Source organism: Mandrillus leucophaeus, unplaced genomic scaffold (assembly GCF_000951045.1).
Source record: "Mandrillus leucophaeus isolate KB7577 unplaced genomic scaffold, Mleu.le_1.0 Scaffold159, whole genome shotgun sequence".
Classification (NCBI taxonomy): domain Eukaryota; kingdom Metazoa; phylum Chordata; class Mammalia; order Primates; family Cercopithecidae; genus Mandrillus; species Mandrillus leucophaeus.
In genome coordinates, this window is record NW_012101576.1 from 1,804,074 (window position 1) to 1,823,202 (window position 19,129).

The window sequence follows — 19,129 nt, forward strand, 5'->3', positions numbered from 1 at the left end:
AGCTATTCAGTTCAGGAAATTGAGTTTATTCAGGGAGAGAAGACCAATATGAAGGATTATTCTGCCCCTAGGATAAAATCAAAGCTCTCTGACTTTATTCATTCAAGACCCTTCCCAGTCTAGTCTCCAGTTACTTATCCTGCCACTCTTCCTGGCTGCCTTTTGTCTACCCTAGACTGCGCTGTGTTCCATGCTGCCATGCCTTTGCCCACACTGGATCCTCTGCCTGGAATGTTCTCTTCCTCTCACACCCTCTTGAGTTCGTGAAGACAGTGATCATATTTTAATTTCTATATCTATTGTTTTTGTATTATCTGTGCCAGTTACATATTAGGCATTCAAAAAGTTTAAATAAATCTTACTCATCCTTTTAGACTAGAGCAAATTCAAATATTATCCCCTCTAAGATACAGCCCTTTACCTCTCTCAGAGTTCATTGTTTTCTTACCTGTTTCTTTAGTTAGTTGTGGACATATCTATTTGTCTTCCTAAGTTCCTTGAGCGCAGGGACCGTTTCTTATCAATCTGGAGACCCCCAGGATCTTGCATTGTGCTTGGCACCTGTTGACACTCAAGAGCAATTTATGTATATATGGGACAGAGGGAGGGAAGGACTGGTTGTAGATTTTCATTAAAAGCATATTTATAAAAATAGTAGCTTTATAGATTCACCTCATAAATATTGTGTTTTCTGTTCCTTTTAAATAGATCAAAGCATTCTCAATAATAGATTGCCATGTTTAGTAATTCCTCCTCCTTCACCCTCCTCTGTAAGATCATGGCTCACCACAACCCTTAGCTCCTCAGACCCTGTCTTCTTCCAAGTCTTTTGTCTTCAGTGGTGTCTGTGTGAAGTGGAATCATTTTCCTAAGCCTGCCAAATCAAGTATAAACTCATCTAAGAAGAGTGCAGAAGCCTATCTGAAGGGTTGGCTACCCATATTGTGAAAAAACTGTAAATGCTTTCAATTAAATCATGATATAATATATCACTCTTATTTCACTCTATGTAGTATGTGTATCTACAGACACGCACATACATACACAATACCCTCTCCAGTTTACAACTAAAGAAGGATGTTTGTATTCTTTCTTTTTTTGGAGGGTGGGGAAGTGCATGGGTCTTCTGTGGAAAGGAAGGGCCAAACTTAAATAATGATTACATTTAAGTTCTGGATGTTATTTGCTTAATTGAAATGCTTGAAAAGAAAGGAAGCACAGTTGATTTCCTCAGCATAAAAAGTATTGACGACTGATTTTCAAAAATGTGGGAAGTAGTAAGAATACACTAAACTAGCCAAACACAGACAGCTCTGTGGCTGCATTTCAAAATCAGCAAGAATTTCAAAATTAGCAAGAAGGTCCTGTTGTGTGGGCATCTTGATCAGCCTCTAAAAGCTCTAGTATTAAGAGAGTCTAGTTACTATTCTTTACCAAGGGAAGGGTTCCATGGTGGTATGTGTGTCCATGAGGCAGTGCTCAGCCTCCTTCCTGTACCTTCCTGAGATGCCCCCTAGGTTGGGCAAATCCTAGTTAGGGTCAAGAAGGCAAATTTTTAGCTTCTGGCCAAAAGACTGAAAAGGCTAAGATGCTGGACAGAGCTCAGAATAAATTACTTTTGGGCTCTCTCTTGCTCTGTATTATTGGTATACCTTCACTGGGATGAAAAATTAGGACTTAAATATGTCTCATGGGAATCCACTGGATTTCTGCAGGATTCGTTGGTTTGGTTAGGTACGCTTTCTTTTCTAACTTGTTTTTGGAGTACAGTGACCTAAGTTAGCACTTGCATTCAAAATATTCACTTCTAAAACAATGTTGTTTTGTATTCCTTACAGGGCCACATTCCTGTTCAAAAGTCTGTGTTTTGGAGGGAAACAGAAATATCTGGATTGCTTGACATTATTTATGTCCTCATTGAATCTCAACTAATGTGTTGCTTCATGTGCCCTTTTTTCCCTTTTTTTTTTTTTTTTTAACAGATACTAATTTTGTGTTGGGGAATGCTCAGATAGTGGACTGGCCTATTGTGTACAGCAATGATGGATTTTGCAAGCTCTCTGGCTATCACAGGGCAGAAGTGATGCAAAAAAGCAGCACCTGCAGGTATTTATGTTTGGGGTTGTTCTGCTGAACAATCTATTATGGTATTTTTTGGAAAAAGAAAGTGGCTTACTGCATTTGGGAATTGCCTTTACCTCATTCAGTGTGTATTCAGAGGAAAATTTATTGCCATATCATCTCTAGTTCATGTACTGTACTGGGAAAATCAAAGCAGATATAAAACATAGTTCCCACAACTGACAAACTTGCAGTCACTAAGATGGGAGAAAACCCAGAAGAACTCAGGAAAACCATTCTGTCTATAAAATGTGAACTCAAAAGTTATGGCATTTTAGATTAAATTAAATGTGAAAGTTAGAGGCTCAAATACAGTGAAATCAAATTTTAGATGATTAAAACAATTTTTAAAAATTTGTGAGCATTTTAGAAGAGTAACTACAATGTTGGAGACAAGGGCCTTGTTCCTAGAGCTTTTCTTCAGTCAAAATTCTTTTTTGTTTTGAGATGGCTTCTTGCTTTGTTGCTCAGACTGGAGTGCAGTGGCGTGATCTTGGCTCACTGCAACCACCACCTCCTGGGTTCAAACAATTCTCTTGATTCAGCCTCCTGAGTAGCTGGGATTACAGCCGTGTGCCACCACACCCGGCTAATTTTTTATTTTTATTTTTAGTAGAGACAGGGTTTCACCATGTTGGCCAGGCTGGTCTCGAACTCCTGACCTTAGGTGATCTGCCCGCCTTGGCCTCCCAAAGTGCTGGATTATAGGCATGAGCCCCCACACCTGGCCTCAGCCAGATTTTTTTACTTCAGAAAAAGATGAGAGAACCAATATTTTGTTGCCTTCTAATTCATGTTGTTACCTCTCTCTCTCTCTGAACTCTTAGCAAATTGTACTAACAGTGAAGCTGGTATATTTTTACAGGGTTTCTAACCAAGCAGTGTCCTTGGGCCGTGGTGTTAGAAAAGCTCTTTTAAAGCATCTTCCAGGTGTTGAACCAGACATACAGCCTGAATCCTGCCAGACATTCCCCTGCTGTGCCCTGGCAAGGTCTTGGCCCACCATAGCCTTTTGGCTCCTCTCAGTCTCTGCCTTCTTCGTCTTCTGTCTTCAGTGGTGTTTGCATGAAGTGGAATCATTCACGCTAAATGAAGAAACAAACTCATCTATGAAGAGTGGAGAAACCTGTCTGACCAAGCATAGTCTTCTGTTTTCAGAAGTTGCATTTTTACTTGCTAAGTCAGCCATGTCACTTTACATTATTTTAAAATAAAACAGTCTTCTAAAATAAAATAAATGTCTGAGCTCATAAGAAGGAAGTATCAAATGTTTTGAAAATATTTCCACTTTCTTAAATCTTAGATTTTGGGGACTGAGAAATGGAAAATTGGAGATTTTTCCCCCTGACTGTTCAAGGGTTTAGAAATTATAATTCTTAATATAATAGAATTATCTTATATTCTTTGTGTGCTGTTATCCTCTAAAGTATTTATAGATCTGTTTATCTGCATCTATATCTCTATCTGTACTGCACATATATAATCAGAACAATTTCAGAGACGTAGCTTCACTTTTTAGTGGGACTTGAACAGCCTTTCCTTACCTTTCTTCTTATTGGCTATAATCAGACACTTTAAGGAAATCAGATAAAATAACTTGCTAATTTAGCCAGCTTTTTTTTTTATGCACAGTTCTCAGCAACTTATTGAATTACCCGAAGGTATCCCTTCTCTATAAATAAACATACCTTTGTGCTAGCTATGTTCCTGATAGCTCAGGAGTCTCTTTTACTTATTTTGTGCATTGTAAGCATTTGCAATCTAAGATCCAGGTAAAGGATACTTAGAACTACTGGTAATCTACAGCTTGAAAAAGTACATAAGACGAATGAAAACTGGGTGTAATTATGGCACTTCATTTATTTGAAGATTCAACTTTACAGAGATTTCTTTTACCTTGTTAAGGAAATTGCTAGCATATATACTATCACTTCATTTAAATGGAGGTCACTTATACAGAAAATTAACTCACAAAGAGAAAGAGGAAAAATCCTCTTATTCTTAGGCAGGGCTCAATTAGTCTTGATCTATTCTTCTTTCTAGAGATAATTCAACAAGCTCAGTTTTCCATTTCCTGGCTTACAGACAAAGAGTACAACCCCAAAGCAGAGTGCATAAGGACAACCACAGATAACCACATTCCTCAGAGGACTGGGAAGGGACATAAAATAACAACTGTGACACAGAATTCACAAAATCAACATTTAGGACTCTTTTCTTATTGGGTGCCAGAATTTGGAAGCCTGTAGTAAGCCCAGGGTTGTTCCAGTATCAAGCTAAGCATAGTGCTTGACTTGGTGGTTCAGTTTTAGATCAGAAATTGCACTTGATAACCTCTGAGGTTCTTTGTAGCTCTGAAACTCTATGTTTCTGTGATTCAAGTCATCAAAAAAGGTTAGATTATATTGACTTTACAGTAACATTCAGGAACCCATGCCAGTTTGTGCATTACCTGACTTGAGGAGTGATCATTGCTGCTCTTTCTTGTTATTGCAGTCTGCAGGCCTGGGGTGGGCAGGGGAAATGCTTGCTGGGCCCATGGGCAGCCTTTGTCAGAGAACTGGACATTCCAGCCCCATTGAAAGATGTTTTTTCCCCCCTCCTCTGGCATTTTGTTAGTCTCCTGTGCCATTATTTATTCCACTTAACTGGAAGTATATACTGTTCCCAGAGGGACAAACCATAATTTTTAGACCAGATTCAGTGTGGGGCCCAGGTAAATAGACAGTCCTGGCGATTTTCTTGCTTCTGGTGAGAACTAGTGTTAGTAGGTAGACCTTCTACTCTTCTGAGGTTTTCTCTAACACATTACATGTACATTTAAATAAATGAATTTATTTTGCTGAGAACTAGAAAAGGAAAAAAATCTATGGTCTAAACTTACCCAGCCATCTTTACCAGGAAGTCTCCCAGAGTTGTATTTCTAAAATGAAATCTGATTATGTTTCTCCTTTGCTTAAAACCCTCCCGTGTGCTCCCATTGCTTTCAAGATAAAGATTAAATTACTTCCCATGGCTTATAATGCCGTGGTCTCCTCCATGATCTTGCCTCTGTTTACTTCTCTATATTATCTGTTGCAAACTTCCCTCTCATTGTCTATATTTCAATCATACTGAAATGAACTATAATCAGGGTCTGGAAGTAATCTGACTGTCACCTCTGTGCCTTTGCAGTTGCTTGTCTTTTGTTTGGAATGTTTTTCTCCTTCTTTCTCTCAGCCATTTCCCCTCCTTCCTGCCCTTAGACCTAATTGTCCTTACTTCTGGGAAGCATTCTCTGATCAACCAGGGAGTGCACTGTGCCTATTCTGTGTGTTCTGTAATTCATTATGTGTGCTTGCCATTGTGGCAGTGATCACACTGTTCTCTAATCCACTGTTTTCTGATGTACTGTTTTATGGTGTGTATCTCTCATTAGACTGTTAGTTTTTTGGAGGCAATGAAAAAGTCTTATTCAGAGTTGAATCAGTAAATTTTTTTGAGTTAGTTAATGTTTTCATTGTGTGTGTGTGTGTGTGTTCCACAGTACATAGCACAGTGCTGAATATAGAACAGATATTTAACATATGGTTGTAGAATAATGAATACTTGTTAATCTAACTTCAGTTCTTTGGTTGTTTGCAGTTTTATGTATGGGGAGCTGACTGATAAAGATACAATTGAAAAAGTGCGGCAAACATTTGAGAACTATGAGATGAATTCCTTTGAAATTTTAATGTACAAGAAGAACAGTGAGTATTGAGACCATTCTGAACTATACCTTTTTATGTGTTTGAAATAGTAAAACATCTCCTCTTCCTCTGTTGCTGTCTTGGTTTTTCTTCTCTCACATCAGGTAAATGCTGTTACTTGAAGCCATTGTGTATGTTGGGATGAATGATACAGATTGATCAGTTACACTGTTTCTCACAGGAACATTTGATGAGGTTCTTGTCACTAATTAAGACTTCTTCATCTATGTTGTTGTTGCTAAGAGTTAGTGTTTTTTCCTACTGGTTTACATATGGTGAGTTGCTAGCTTAAGGCGCTTGTAGACTTTTTAAAAAGGGAGGGACAAGATGGGACAGAAATTCTGTCCAGTTCATCTTTGTATCTGTCTTCCATAGCACTTAGCACATTAGTGGGTGCCTAATTAAGAGCTTCTAAATAAAAGTTTGTCCCCAGTATTAAGAGCAATACATTGTTAATTTGTATTTGTTTGTGGCTACAATTACTTCCACAAAGTATGTTAATGAGGTTTTAGGTCAATAGCCATACAGAAGTATAAAACTTGCTCTTCCCTTAGGAGGTTTCCTGTTGGGAGATTAGCTGTATTAGAAGTAGGGAAAGTAGGGTATATGGGCCTAGCAAGGCTGCATGGGTGTTAATAGTGGTTTGTTTCTGTTTTTTAAAAACACTAGTTTTGTAAGAAGTCCTGTTCCTTATATGTAGGATTGACTGGTAGGAAATTGATTCAATTGAACAATTTTGGGGTGGTCCTTATGGCACATGAGGATAACTGTTTAATTTGGTGGCATTTAGGTTTGAGTGATATGTTTTGCCCTGGAAAGTAAAGGGCATGTGTTGTTTTTATCTGGGAGCAGCTGGGACTTTTTTCAGGTCTGGGGTATTGGAGTAGGTGACTGAGATTACTGTTTGCTTGGTAGTCTGTGCCGATACTGGTCTGAGAGATTAGCACTGGCCATCCACAAGCCCGAGAGGGTTGTTACCAAAGCTTTCACACTGGAGTTGTTGCCTTGCTCCAATTCACTCCCTCTGCTGGCAGATCTAGTTCCCACCCCACTATTAGCTAGGAAAGGAACGAAGGGAAAGACTGTGAAGGGCTGTATGCCAGTGTTTCCACTATGGGGGAACACGACTCAACTCAAAGCAACAGCTCTTACCAGAAGCATACCAACAGCGGAAAGACATGTTCTGCACATGTGTCATAAGCTAATGGAATAAGTTAAAAGTTTACCACTTTGGCAGCACTAATGATTCACTTGCCATTGGTTTCAGTGAGCATATGCCCCAGAGTGAGTCTGAGATGTGACAGGGCAATCTGTCTTCTCCTAGCTGTCTCTGAGGCTAAAGATCCTGTATTATGAGTATCTCACTATGCTGAAAGTGATTGATTCTGATATTTGAAGTTCTGTCCTTTAGGTAGACATGAACTACCCAGGTAAACCAACTAGATCAAATGATGGCCGACCAAAGAATCAGCATTTCTTCCCTTCCTGAAGTTTGTGGTAGGTTTATTGATAGTCTCCAAAGTGGCATATCAACCTGGGCATCAGGCTGTACTTTATGGGTGATATTAAAGCATTTTCAAGAGTAATTACGATCATATACAATTTTCACCCTAGCTTTTACCTTTAGAAAATAAACTTTGTGTAAGGCATGACTGTATTTTAAAATGTGGATTCTTTAAGCGCTGTGAAATAGGCACAACTGAAAGTTAATTCCTCATCCGAGGTCATGTAGCACCAGGGCTAGTTTCCACTGTTTGCTCCATGGCCATTCTCAGTTTTATTGTGGGTACAAGGCAGGGCTAACACATAAGGTCATGCAGGCTATACCCTCTTAGGGGGAAGTGGAAATCAACTTGTGATTTCCTTGCTTAGTTCTCCATGGACCATGGTCTGGAATTGCATCTGTGCTGAGGAAGGAGTTTCTCTTTCTAATTCACACAAAGATGCCTAGTGGGACAGCAGGGGCTCTGGACAAAGCTAAACTTGTACATACAACATGAACCATGAAACTAAGGAAATGATGAAGATAATGTTTTCTTCCTAGGACCTGCCCACTACCTCCAAATCCCACCCTCTCTTGAGGAATTAAGAACCTTTAACTTATTTGTTAAGCCTGGAAATTATACAGTTGCACTGGATTCTCTCTCTGTGTATGTGTTTTTTCCAATAGCTTTTTATTGACCTACAACCCTATGGCAGACAGTAGGCTCGCTGCTAGGGATGCAAATATGAAGAGACAGACACAATGTCTGCTCTTACAGCATCTGTAGGGGAAGGGGCAGCATCCACGGAACAGAGCCGTAAGTGCTTTGATGGTGACACCACATAGGTGGCTCACAACTCCAACTTAGGGGGTCAGGGAAGGAAGTCTTCCTAACAGACATTAAGTGCCATGCAGAAACTGGAAGGATAGAGGGGAGTTAGACAAAGATCAGGGCCAAGAGTATCCCAGGCTGAATGCATGTGAAGAGGGCTGCAGCAGAGAGACAGAACTGAGGGTTCAAGAGACACAAACCCATGCTTCTTCAACTTTGACATGCATAAGAACTCACCAGTGAATGGAAATGTGTATTTCTATGCCAAGGGTCTAGCAAAGGATCTGCGGTTCTGCTTCCAGGTGATGCCGATGCTGCAATTCCAGATAGCAACAAGAAACAGATCACACTTGGAGTAACAAGGACAGAAAGAGCTGCAGTGAAGACTGGCTTCCATGCCAACAGGGTGCATCTCTTTCAGAGCTCTACCCCTTGCACCCAGCCCAGTGCCTGACACATAGAAAGTGCTCCACCCAAACTCATGGAGTAAATAAATATATGAATAGATGAGGGGCCAGGCGCAGTGACTCACGCCTATAATCCCAGCACCTTGGGAGGCCGAGGTGGGTGGATCACTTGAGGTCAGGAGTTTGAGACCAGCTTGGCCAACATGGTGAAACCCCATCTACTAAAAATACAAAAATTAGCTGGTGGCAGGTGCCTGTAATCCCAGCTACTTGGGAGGGTGAGGCAGGAGAATTGCTCGAACTCCAGAGGCAGAGGTTGCAGTGAGCTGAGATTGTGCCACTGCTCTTCAGCCTGGGTGACAGAGAGACTCTGTCTCCAAAATGTGTGTGTGTGTCTGTGTGTGTGTGTATATATATATAAAAATATATAAATACATGAGAAGTAATATGAGGTTGGAGAGGCTAGGAAGGGCTACACAGCCAAGTTAAATCGTTTAGAATCTGTCTTAAAAGCGGCAGTGGTAGAGAAGGCGGTGGAGGTGAGGGGTGTTGAGGGATTTTAAGCAGGGTAAGTATGTCTTCAGATTCCATTTTAGAAAGATGGCTCTAAGCCGAGGAGTGGTGGCTCACGCCTGTAATCCCAGCTACTTGGAGGCTGAGGGGGGAGGATCGTTTGAGCCCAGAAGTTTGAATCTGACCTGGGAAACATAGCAAAACCCTTCTAAAAAAGAAATGAAAAGAAATATGGCTCCAGCTAGAGGGTGGAGATGGAATACAGCTTAGTGAGCAGGAGGTAGAGGAGCTGTTAGGAATCCCTCTGACAGCAAAATGATAGTGGCCTGGTCAGGCCAGTGAATGCCTGGAAGAGGCATTCAAACTGACAGGTGTCCAGGGGGCTATGGAGGAGATGAGCGCAGGGCCTTTGTCAGTGGTGTCCTGTGATGGGCTCCTCCCTTAGTTTGGGAGCCCCAGGCAGAGCCCAGGAAGTAGGAAGCCCCGCGTTAGGTAAAACTTGCTAGTGTCTGGCTGGGAGCCGGCATTGAGGAGTGGGGAGGTGAATGTTTGCTGAGTTACTTTGAAAGGAACCTGATATTTACCAAGAAACAAGAGAGAAACAACATGTTGTGGTGCAAAGTGAGGGCATCAGAGCCAGGGAGTGAGCAGGAAGAGAGGAGTCCACTGGGAATGGAAAAGGGGCGGAGGGGAAGAAGGAGGGTTTCATGTTTCTTTTCACCTCTGTGGAGGTAGAGTTTGCTTCTACTTTGAAACTTTTGCTTCTACTTTGAAACTTCGCTGTTCAATAGAGTAAAACATTCAGCATTTTAAAGCAATATAGAGTTCCATGAGGTAAAAGTTCTTCTTGTTGAGATTTTAAAAAGTGAAATATCACTATCTTAAAGCATATTTTTTCTCTGATTTTTAAATTAATGCATTTTTACCATGATGAATGCATGCAAAAAATTTAAAGAAAAAAAACCCCAACAGACTCAGAGAAGTACTATTATACTATTAACTTTTTGGTGTGTTTCCTTTTTGTTTTTGTCTGTGTACATTTTACATAATGGAGATTTTGACATGTATACAATTTAAAAATCATATGTTTATTTAGTCTTTATCACAAAAATATCCCCATTATTAAAATTCCTCATAAATATAATTTAGAAAGAATTTTATTAATGTTTCCTCTATTATTATTTATGAGGCTCAATTTTCATTATTAAAAACAATGCTGAGGTAAAAATTGTTATACAAATGTATTTTGTTGACATTATGAAATATTTCCTAGAAGTTGAGAATTGCTGTGTCAAGGAATATGAACTAAGGTTTCTGAGACATTTTGCCAAATAGCTTTCCAGAAGGACTGAACCCATTTCCAAGTCCTCATACAGAATGTGAGTGTCTGACTCATTATGCCTCACCAGCATTGAATAGCATAATTTTTAAATTGTCAAATTGCCCACAATTTTTTTTGTTTAATGAGCTTTTTAATGCTAGTGAGATTGAAGTATTTTTTTCCTATTTATTATCCATTTAAAATTACCCTTTTAAATGTTAATTGTTCGGATTCTTTGCCTATATATCCTATTTAATTATAGGGATTTTCCCACTCATTTTTACAAGCTTTTAATACATTGTTTTAGTTCTCTTTTTCCCAGTCTCATTCTCTAGGGTTTGCAAGGACAACTTTGTAGAAAGGATCTGTCATGCGCGTCCATGTGAACAGACCATCAAACGGGCTTTGTGTGAGCAACATGGCTGTTTATTTCACCTGGGTGCAGGCGGGCTGAGTCCGAAAAGAGAGTCAGCAAAGGGAGATAAGGGTGGGGCCATTTTATAGGATTTGGGTAGGTAAAGGAAAATTACAGTTAAAGGGGTTTGTTCTCTGGCGGGCAGGAGTGGGGGTCACAGGGTGCTCAGTGCGGGAGCTTTTTGAGCCAGCATGAGCCAGGAAAAGGAATTTCACAAGATAATGTCATCACTTAAGGCAAAGACGGGCCATTTTCACTTCTTTTGTGGTGGAATGTCATCAGTTAAGGCGGGGCAGGGCATTTGCACTTCTTTTGTGATTCTTCAGTTACTTCAGGCCATCTGGGCCTATACGTGCAAGTCACAGGGGATGCGATGGCTTGGCTTGGGCTCAGAGGCCTGACAGGATCTTCTATTGATAAGCATTAATATTTGTCCTATCTTTTGGGGAGTTGACAGTAATTAGCAGAAGGCTTCATGGTGTGGTTTGGAATGAGTGGAATTCATTACATATGTTGAAGGATGGATTATTTGAAAGATTTCTATCTATTGGCTATTTGGAAAACCTGGCATTTCTGGAGTGCTATATGTTTCGTATTGTTACTTGCCTAATGTTTAGTATGCTGTATGATTTCCTTTTCTTTCTTTCTTTTCTTTCTTTCCTTCTTTCCTTCTTTCTTTCCTTTCTTCCTTTCTTTCTTTCCTTCCTTCCTTTCCTTCCTTTCTTTCTTTCCTTCCTTCCTTTCTTTCCTTTCTTCCTCCCTCTTTCTTTCCTTCCTTCCTTTCTTTCCTTTCTTCCCTTTCTTTCTTTCCTTCCTTCCTTTCCTTCCTTCCTTTCCTTCCTTCCTCTCCTTCCTTCCTCTCCTTTCCCTTCCCTCCCTCCTTCCTCCCCTCCCCTCCCCTCCCCTCCCCTCTCTTTCTTCTTTCGGTGACTTGATCTCACCTCACTGCAACCTCTGCATCCCAGGCTCCAGCCACCCAAGTACCTGGGACTATAGGCAGGCACCATCATGCTCAGCTCATTTTTTTGGGTATTTTTGTAGAATTGGGGTTTCACCATGTTGGCCAGGCTGGTCTTCACCTCCTAGCTCAAGCCATCCACCCATCTCTACCTCCCAGGTCAAGATTACAGGCATGAGCCACCATGCCTGGCCTGATTTTCTTACATCAGTAACAGTCGTCATTAATGAAGTCATTCAGTAAATATTCATGTGTTCACTCCTGTGCTACTCAATTAATTTTTCAATTTTTCAAACAAGAAAATCCAGAAGTATTAACCCTCAATAAAAGCAGTCAGTACATCCTCTGGACAGCACTCCCCCAACGTGTGACTCCACAGTTTGTGGTGTGGCTAGTGGCCTGGAATCTGGGAGCTCTGGATCAGCTTCCCACTCAGAGAAGCCCAGGGAAAGGCATCTGACAGCATTTCTGCTGAGCCAGCAAGGAGAAGCTGCTGGCCAAGTACACATTGATTACCTACTGTAGGCTCAGCACTGGGCCAGACCCAGTGGGCCACAGAGATATAGATGTAAGAAACAGACTGTGCCTTTGAGGAGGTTACAGTCTAGTTGTGGAGACAAATCTAATAGGCAAAGCAATCATATTTTACTTATTTGCTGAATGGGTTACCTTTTATTTATTCAATGGTAGGAGCTGCTTATATGTAATGAATGTTGATCGTAAATCATAGACATATTGAAAAACATTTTTCTCCAAACATTTTTTCTTTTAACTTCTTAAACTTTTTTTTTTTTTTTAAACCATTTAGAAGTGAACAAGTTTTGTGTCAATGTTTTCCTTTTTGGTTCCGAGTTTTATATAATGCTTAGGAAGTTCTCCTTACCTAAACAATAAAAATATGCCTCCGTTGTTCCTTTTGGTACCTTTATAGTTGTGTTAAAATATTTAGAATATTAAACCATTTAGAATTTATTTTTATATATTATGTGAAGCAACAATCTCACTTATTTTTCACATTGCTTATTCAGCTGTCCTGTTACTATTTATTAAATAATCCAGCTCTTCCTTTCTGATTTGAAATGCCCTTTTCTTTATATGCTAAGGTCTCACACATATGTGGATTTGTTTCTGTCTTCTTCTCTAGGAACCCTCTAGTAATTTATTAGCTATGTGAGTTTGTCTAGGATACTTGCCTACTTGGATTCCCACATTTGAAATGAGAACAATATCATAGTAGCTATTCTACATTATAGAGTCATTGTGAGAAGTAAACCACAATGTTTCAGGATCTGACCCCATTGTAAGTACTCAATGAATATTATTTTTATTGTTTTTTTTTTTGAGGCCTGTGCCAGTGACTCTTAATTACTATAGTAGGCAGTCCCTGTTATTATTTTTCTTTCTAATAATTTCAAAGATTTATTGGCCATGCGTACACCTTAATTTTTCTGTTTGAATTGAATTTTAATTCATCAGAGTCAGAGAAAAACAAATACAAAAACATGATTGAAATTGCATTAGAGAGAGATATATATATTAGAGACAGAGGTTTGACATCTTATAAAATGGAATCTTACCTACAAACAATTTAACTCTCTCCATTTATTTAGGTCTTGTTTTATGCTTATCATGCAATTTTAATTATGTTGAGGCTTAAGTATTGATTTTCCTAGTTTTGCCCTTGTTATATATGAGACTGGCCCTCTTTCCTCAAAACAGGCAGAGGCAGCTTCAGAGTTTTGTTAAACACTTTGAAATACTTCCTGTTTTTAAGTCGTTCAAACAGCCATGTGAAATGAGGTTGGGCATTTCCGTCTTACAGGTGAGAAATTTAAAAGGAAGGAAGAAAGGAAAGTGATAGTTTTGGGGCCAGGCATGGTGGCTCACGCCTGTAATCATAGCACTTTGGGAGGCCGAGGCAGGCAGATCACGTGAAGTCAGGAGTTCAAGACTAGCTTGGCCAACATGGCAAAACCCCATCTCTACTAAAAATACAAAAATTAGCCGGTGCGGTGGTGGGCATCTGTAATCCCAGCTACTCAGGAGGCTGAGGCAGGAGAATCGCTTGAACCCAGGAGGCGGAAGTTGCAGTAAGCCGAGATTGTGCCACTGCACTCCAGCCTAGGCAATAGAGTGAGACTCCATCTCAAAAAATAAATAAATAAATAAATAAAAAAGAAAGAAAGTGATAGTTTTAAACACCTATGTATCAGACATGTGGGTATTTTTACTTTATTTTAAGTAACTCTGTTATCCCCATTTTACAAATGAAGAGATGGTGAGAGAAGTTAAACTGATGCGGCCAAGGCTCCCAATAACTGAAGATACAGGGCTCAAACTCAGGGGTTGGGACTCAGTAACAGATGTTCTAATGGCCGGTGGCCATTACATTTCTCTGGTGCTGTCTCATCCTCTCTGTACTTGTAATTCATCTCCATAAAGTTGACCCCAGACCAATTGTTCTATTTCCCGGCACAGGCTACCATCCCCAAGTCTAGTTTCTGGACCTATTAGAGTGCAGCCCTTCCCAAAAGCCAATCACAGTGGCTTGGTCTGTTCCATTGCTGTTGAATATGGTCTGGATGCCCAGATGCCTGATTACAGAGAGTACTTGGGAGGAAGCCCAGGGTAGAAAGAAGATTGATGGAGGCCAAAAATTCTCTCATATATCTGAGCCTTGCTGTTTTGTTATCTGACTGCCAAGGCTGAGGAACCTCAAAGCCAGGTTAGGTTGTCAGGTTCATTACTACATGACCTAAGGGAGCTACATAAGGGAATCAGAGTGATCTAAAAAGGCTGACCTGGAACTGCCCTCCCATTGGACATCCTCATCTTGGAAAGAGCCTCCTTCCCAGCAGCAGCAGCAGCCTCTGCCATCAGTAGGGTTGTCAGGTGCTATGTTGTTCCTGGGTTTGTACATAGATCTTTCTTTAATAAAGGATTTAACATTGACACTTTGCCCTTTTTGCAGTAGGACATCAAATGCTTACTTTTCTCAGTTTTTCCATAGTAGTACTTGGGTAAGGAGGCAGAAATTTTACTTCTTCCTGATTTTTTATGTATGTATGTGAATATTTGCATTTATTGCCTCTCTAGCATCTTGATGGAATGGATTCTGCTGCAGAATTTGGGTTCTAGGAGAGACCCCTGTAGGCTACTTGCTCCAAGTTCTGTCTGCAGGAAAGTCAATGTCTGAATGGAGCCAAAGGATTCCTGAATATCTTTGGAGGGTAGAAGGGAAACTGGCTTGAGTGGGGTCCAGGTTCCAGATGGTTCACATTCACTTGAAGCAACTGTTTCACATATTAAATCTTTAAGTTATATTTCATTAAATAAAAATCCTTTGCTGTTAAGTGGAAAAGGTTGAAATAGTAGTCTGTACCACCTAGGAGGGACTTATGTTCTCTTCTGAAAGAATTCCAGAAGTGAAAACTTAAGCCCATTCTACTCACTTTCCTAGACTGTTTGGGTAGTGATAATTCGGGACTGAAAACACTGGGTGTAGGATTTATTTTTTTTAATTTAGCATTCCTAGAGCATCTACCCCACCAAGGCTGTTGTGCAACTCCATGACGGCACTCCCTGGAGTGGAGTGATGCAATGGCTTCACATGACCCTGTACATAATACTGCATTGAATGCCAGGAAGTAGGGGTGCCGGTGGTAAGACAGAGGAAGTAGATCAGGTCTCTCGCCCTTGGAGTGTATTATGATCTATTTAAAGAAAAAGTCCTTAGCTGTTAAGCTTTGAGGGGGCCAGTACATAACACTTAACTTCCCTGTCCATGATCAGAACCAATTGAGAGATAAAGGAATCAGGCCAATATAGCAGGGGTCCCCAATTCCCAGGCCACGGACTGCTACCAGTCCATGGCCTGTTAGGAACTGGGCCATATAGCAGGAGGTGAGTGGCAGCTGACCGAGCATTACCACCTGAGCTCCACCTCCTATCAGATCAGCGGTGGCATTAGATTATCATAGAAGCGCGAACCCTATTGTGAACTGTGTATGTGAGGTTGCCTGCTCCTTATGAGAATCTAATGCCTGATGATCTGAGGTGGAACAGTTTAATCTTGAAATCATCCTCCCACCCTGGTCCATGGAAAAATTGTATTCCATGAAACTGGTCCCTGGTGCCAAAAAGGTTGGGGACTCCTGCAATAGAGGATAAGATATCACTTTTGTGACTAATGAAGCTGATCCTGGGGAATGTAGTTTATACCTGTGGGCAAGTGAGTTTCTAAAAGTGAAACCTAGAATCAGACAGAGTTACCTGCAAGTCACAGGTAGTATTGGAGAACTGCAGGCTTTTCCTCTTACCAGCCATCCTTCCTGCCTTTTGCCTTTCCCCCTTTATAGGGTAGGGGAGCAAAGCAGAGAAGGGGCCAAGCTACACATATCCAGCTCTGTGTCCCAGATTACCAACCAACCCAGGAAAAAGGCCCAGAGTGTTACACTGCAAGATGTTCTTCCACAGAGAAACAGCAGATCAGGAAAAAGGAGGTCCTTTCCCTTAAAAAGTCCCTATATTTAGCTCAAGATGAACGCTAAGGCAATATGTCCTGATTGTATGAATTTTTGTTATAAGATATATATTTAGATACTGAAAAGGAGTGGTCAGAGTAGTATGTATTTAATTAGGGAACATGGCCAGGTGCAGTGGCTCACGCCTGTAATCCCAGCACTTTGGGAGGCTGAGGCAGGAGAATCACCTGAGGTCAGGAGTTCAAGACCAGCCTGGCCAACATGTGAAACCCCATCTCTACTAAAAATACAAAAATTAGCCAGGTGTGGTGGCACACACCTGTAGTCCCAGCTACCCAGGAGGCTGAGGCAGGAGAATCTCTTGAATCCAGGACGTGGAGGTTGCAGTGAGCCGAGATCGTGCAACTGTACTACGGCCTGGGTGACAGAGAGACACACTTTAAACAAATGGACCTGTTAAGTGGGGAGAGTTCATTCATGATAAGCTTGAACTGTGGACAAATGAAAAAGACCTCCCAACACAACTAATACAATGGTTTTCATGATCTTGGAAATGTGGCTTAGTGTCATCCACGCCTGTAGTCATAAATGAAACATAAAGAATGAGCAAGTTCCCAGGCATCAGGCCCAGCCAGTGCAGTGCAGTGATGGGCTACAGGGCTGTAGCTGGGAGGGGAGGGTTCTGGAGATTCTAGGAGTAGGCATCATGAGTGGGTTCCTGTCACCTGATTTATTACTAATTGGTCAAATTAGTAATACATTTGTCAAATTAGTAATAAATCAGATGACAGGAACCCACACACAATGTGCTCCAGCCTGGGCAACAGAGAGACATAGTTTAAACAAATTCACCTATTAAGTGGGGAGTAATTAGTGGTATTTTCTGGTTTATCATCTGAAAAAATGCTTAAATTTTTTTTTAGAGCAAAAAATTTTTTTTTGATTTGTGTTTTTGCCTTAACGGAGAGGGTACAATTGAGAGCTGTGAGGATATAAATGTAATTGCTGTGACACTTTGAGTTTTCTGTTGCTTAATTGAAAATGGTTTAAAATCCTGCAGATTCTGAGAAAAAACTGGGAGGAACAGTAATACATGCTTCCAAAAACAGTGAACAATTCAGAGGTCATATTCTTAACTTTGAAATACTATTTGTGATTTTCATATGGTAGAGTTTTCTTTCAAAACACTTCTTAAGGTGACATTATAATCTGTTGGTATTTGCAGAACACCTAGAAACTGGCAGCTGAAAATTACACAAAGAGAATGGAAAGAAGGTTAAAATTAACTATAGCGGAATACACAGATAATCAAGATTTAAGGAGAACACATTTCCATTGGATCTACTTGCTACCTGTTTGTGCATTTCAGGGTTATTACTACTGACATGTGAATAGGTGGTATAGTTAAATCTCTGAAGTAGTTGTTGTCAAGCTAGATTGGCTAACTAAGCCTAATGTTAATCAGAGATGTCTGTCTGTCCCTGGTGTACAGTACAGAGTTTGATGTGATTGTGGACAGAGAAAGCCAGGTGACCTCTTGAGGATCTATTTTCATCTCCAAGATTCAGTGAGTTGTCTGCTCTCGATCTCACAAAATAACATATGTAAAATGCTGAGCACAGTGCTGGCTACATAGGAAACTATTACTTAGCATGGGGAAATAGCTACTTTATTTTGATTTGCAAATGGTTATAAAATAGTATGCTAAGTATTATGCCAGTTATGCAAAATTCAACAAATAGTTATTCAGTTCTTCTAGATGCTATTGTAGGAACCGGAATATAAGAACTAGGAAGAAAAGAACATAGGATTGCTTTGTGTCTCATTTAATTTTGTATCATAGAATAAATTGGTGCTTCTTGCTGTGATGTCTTCTATGGCTAGAAAATATTTATTTATTTTCCTTAATTATTTTTGAGAAGCCAGTGAGTGACTATGCAGATATTTGACTGTTGATACCTGAGTGGGTACCCTCTCCAAGAAGCCAGTCAGAATAGCCCTGCCTGCCTCCTTCTGTGAATGAAGACAGAGCTTAGGAAGAACTCATTTATCCTCCACTGTACCTCAGGAACAAGGATTGACATTGAAACACATTCATTGAGCTTCCTCTGGCACTAATGTGATCGAAGCCCAAACCTGCTTGGAATCCTTCTTTTCTGGAGAGCTTTGTACGGGGGAATCATTGTGGTGTTCCTTTCCTTCTTCAATGGCTTGTCATTTACCATTGCATTGGATCTCTTAGATTTTGATTTCAAGGAGAGGGATGTAGAAATACAGTTTCTGGGCTGGACGCAGTGGCTCATGCCTGTAATCCCAGCACTGTGGGAGGCCAAGGTGGGCGGATCACTGGAGGTTGAGAGTTCGAGACCACCCTGGCCGCCTCTACTAAAAATACAAAAATTACCCGGGCGTGGTGGTGGGTGCCTGTAATCCCAGCTACCTCGGGAGGCTGAGGCGGGAGAATCACTTGAATCCGGGAGGCAGAGGTTACAGTGAGCCGAGATTGCACCATTGTACTCCAGCCTGAGAGTCTTAAAAAAAAAAGGAAATATAGTTTCTGGCCCATGTGTGATTGGTCATATGAGTCAAATTGGTGGATTCCTAAACTGGATTTTGACCCTGGGATCCTTTAGCAATGGATGAAGTTTGAAATTTGAGTTGGCATGGTCTGCTGGCCATGGTTGGCAGGGCCTATCTCTGTCTCTTATACACATCTAGATGTGTATAAGAGACAGCTGTAGTACGCTATGATCACGCCACTGCACTCCAGCCTGGGTGACAGAGAGACACACTTTAAACAAATGGACCTGTTAAGTGGGGAGAGTTCATTCATGATAAGCTTGAACTGTGGACAAATGAAAAAG

The 19,129-nt window shown here is 40.7% G+C and overlaps 1 protein-coding gene across 2 annotated transcripts in view; it reads left to right on the forward strand.

Annotated features, from left to right (window-relative positions):
• The window catches only part of KCNH1 (potassium channel, voltage gated eag related subfamily H, member 1), a 468,531-nt gene that overhangs the window by 24,256 nt on the left and 425,146 nt on the right, over positions 1 to 19,129 (forward strand). For both annotated transcript variants that reach the window (XM_011975802.1, XM_011975801.1), the window contains exons 2-3: positions 1,983 to 2,106; positions 5,746 to 5,852. In XM_011975802.1, coding sequence (XP_011831192.1) covers positions 1,983 to 2,106; positions 5,746 to 5,852 — 231 coding nt within the window. The remainder of the gene's footprint in view (positions 1 to 1,982; positions 2,107 to 5,745; positions 5,853 to 19,129) is intronic.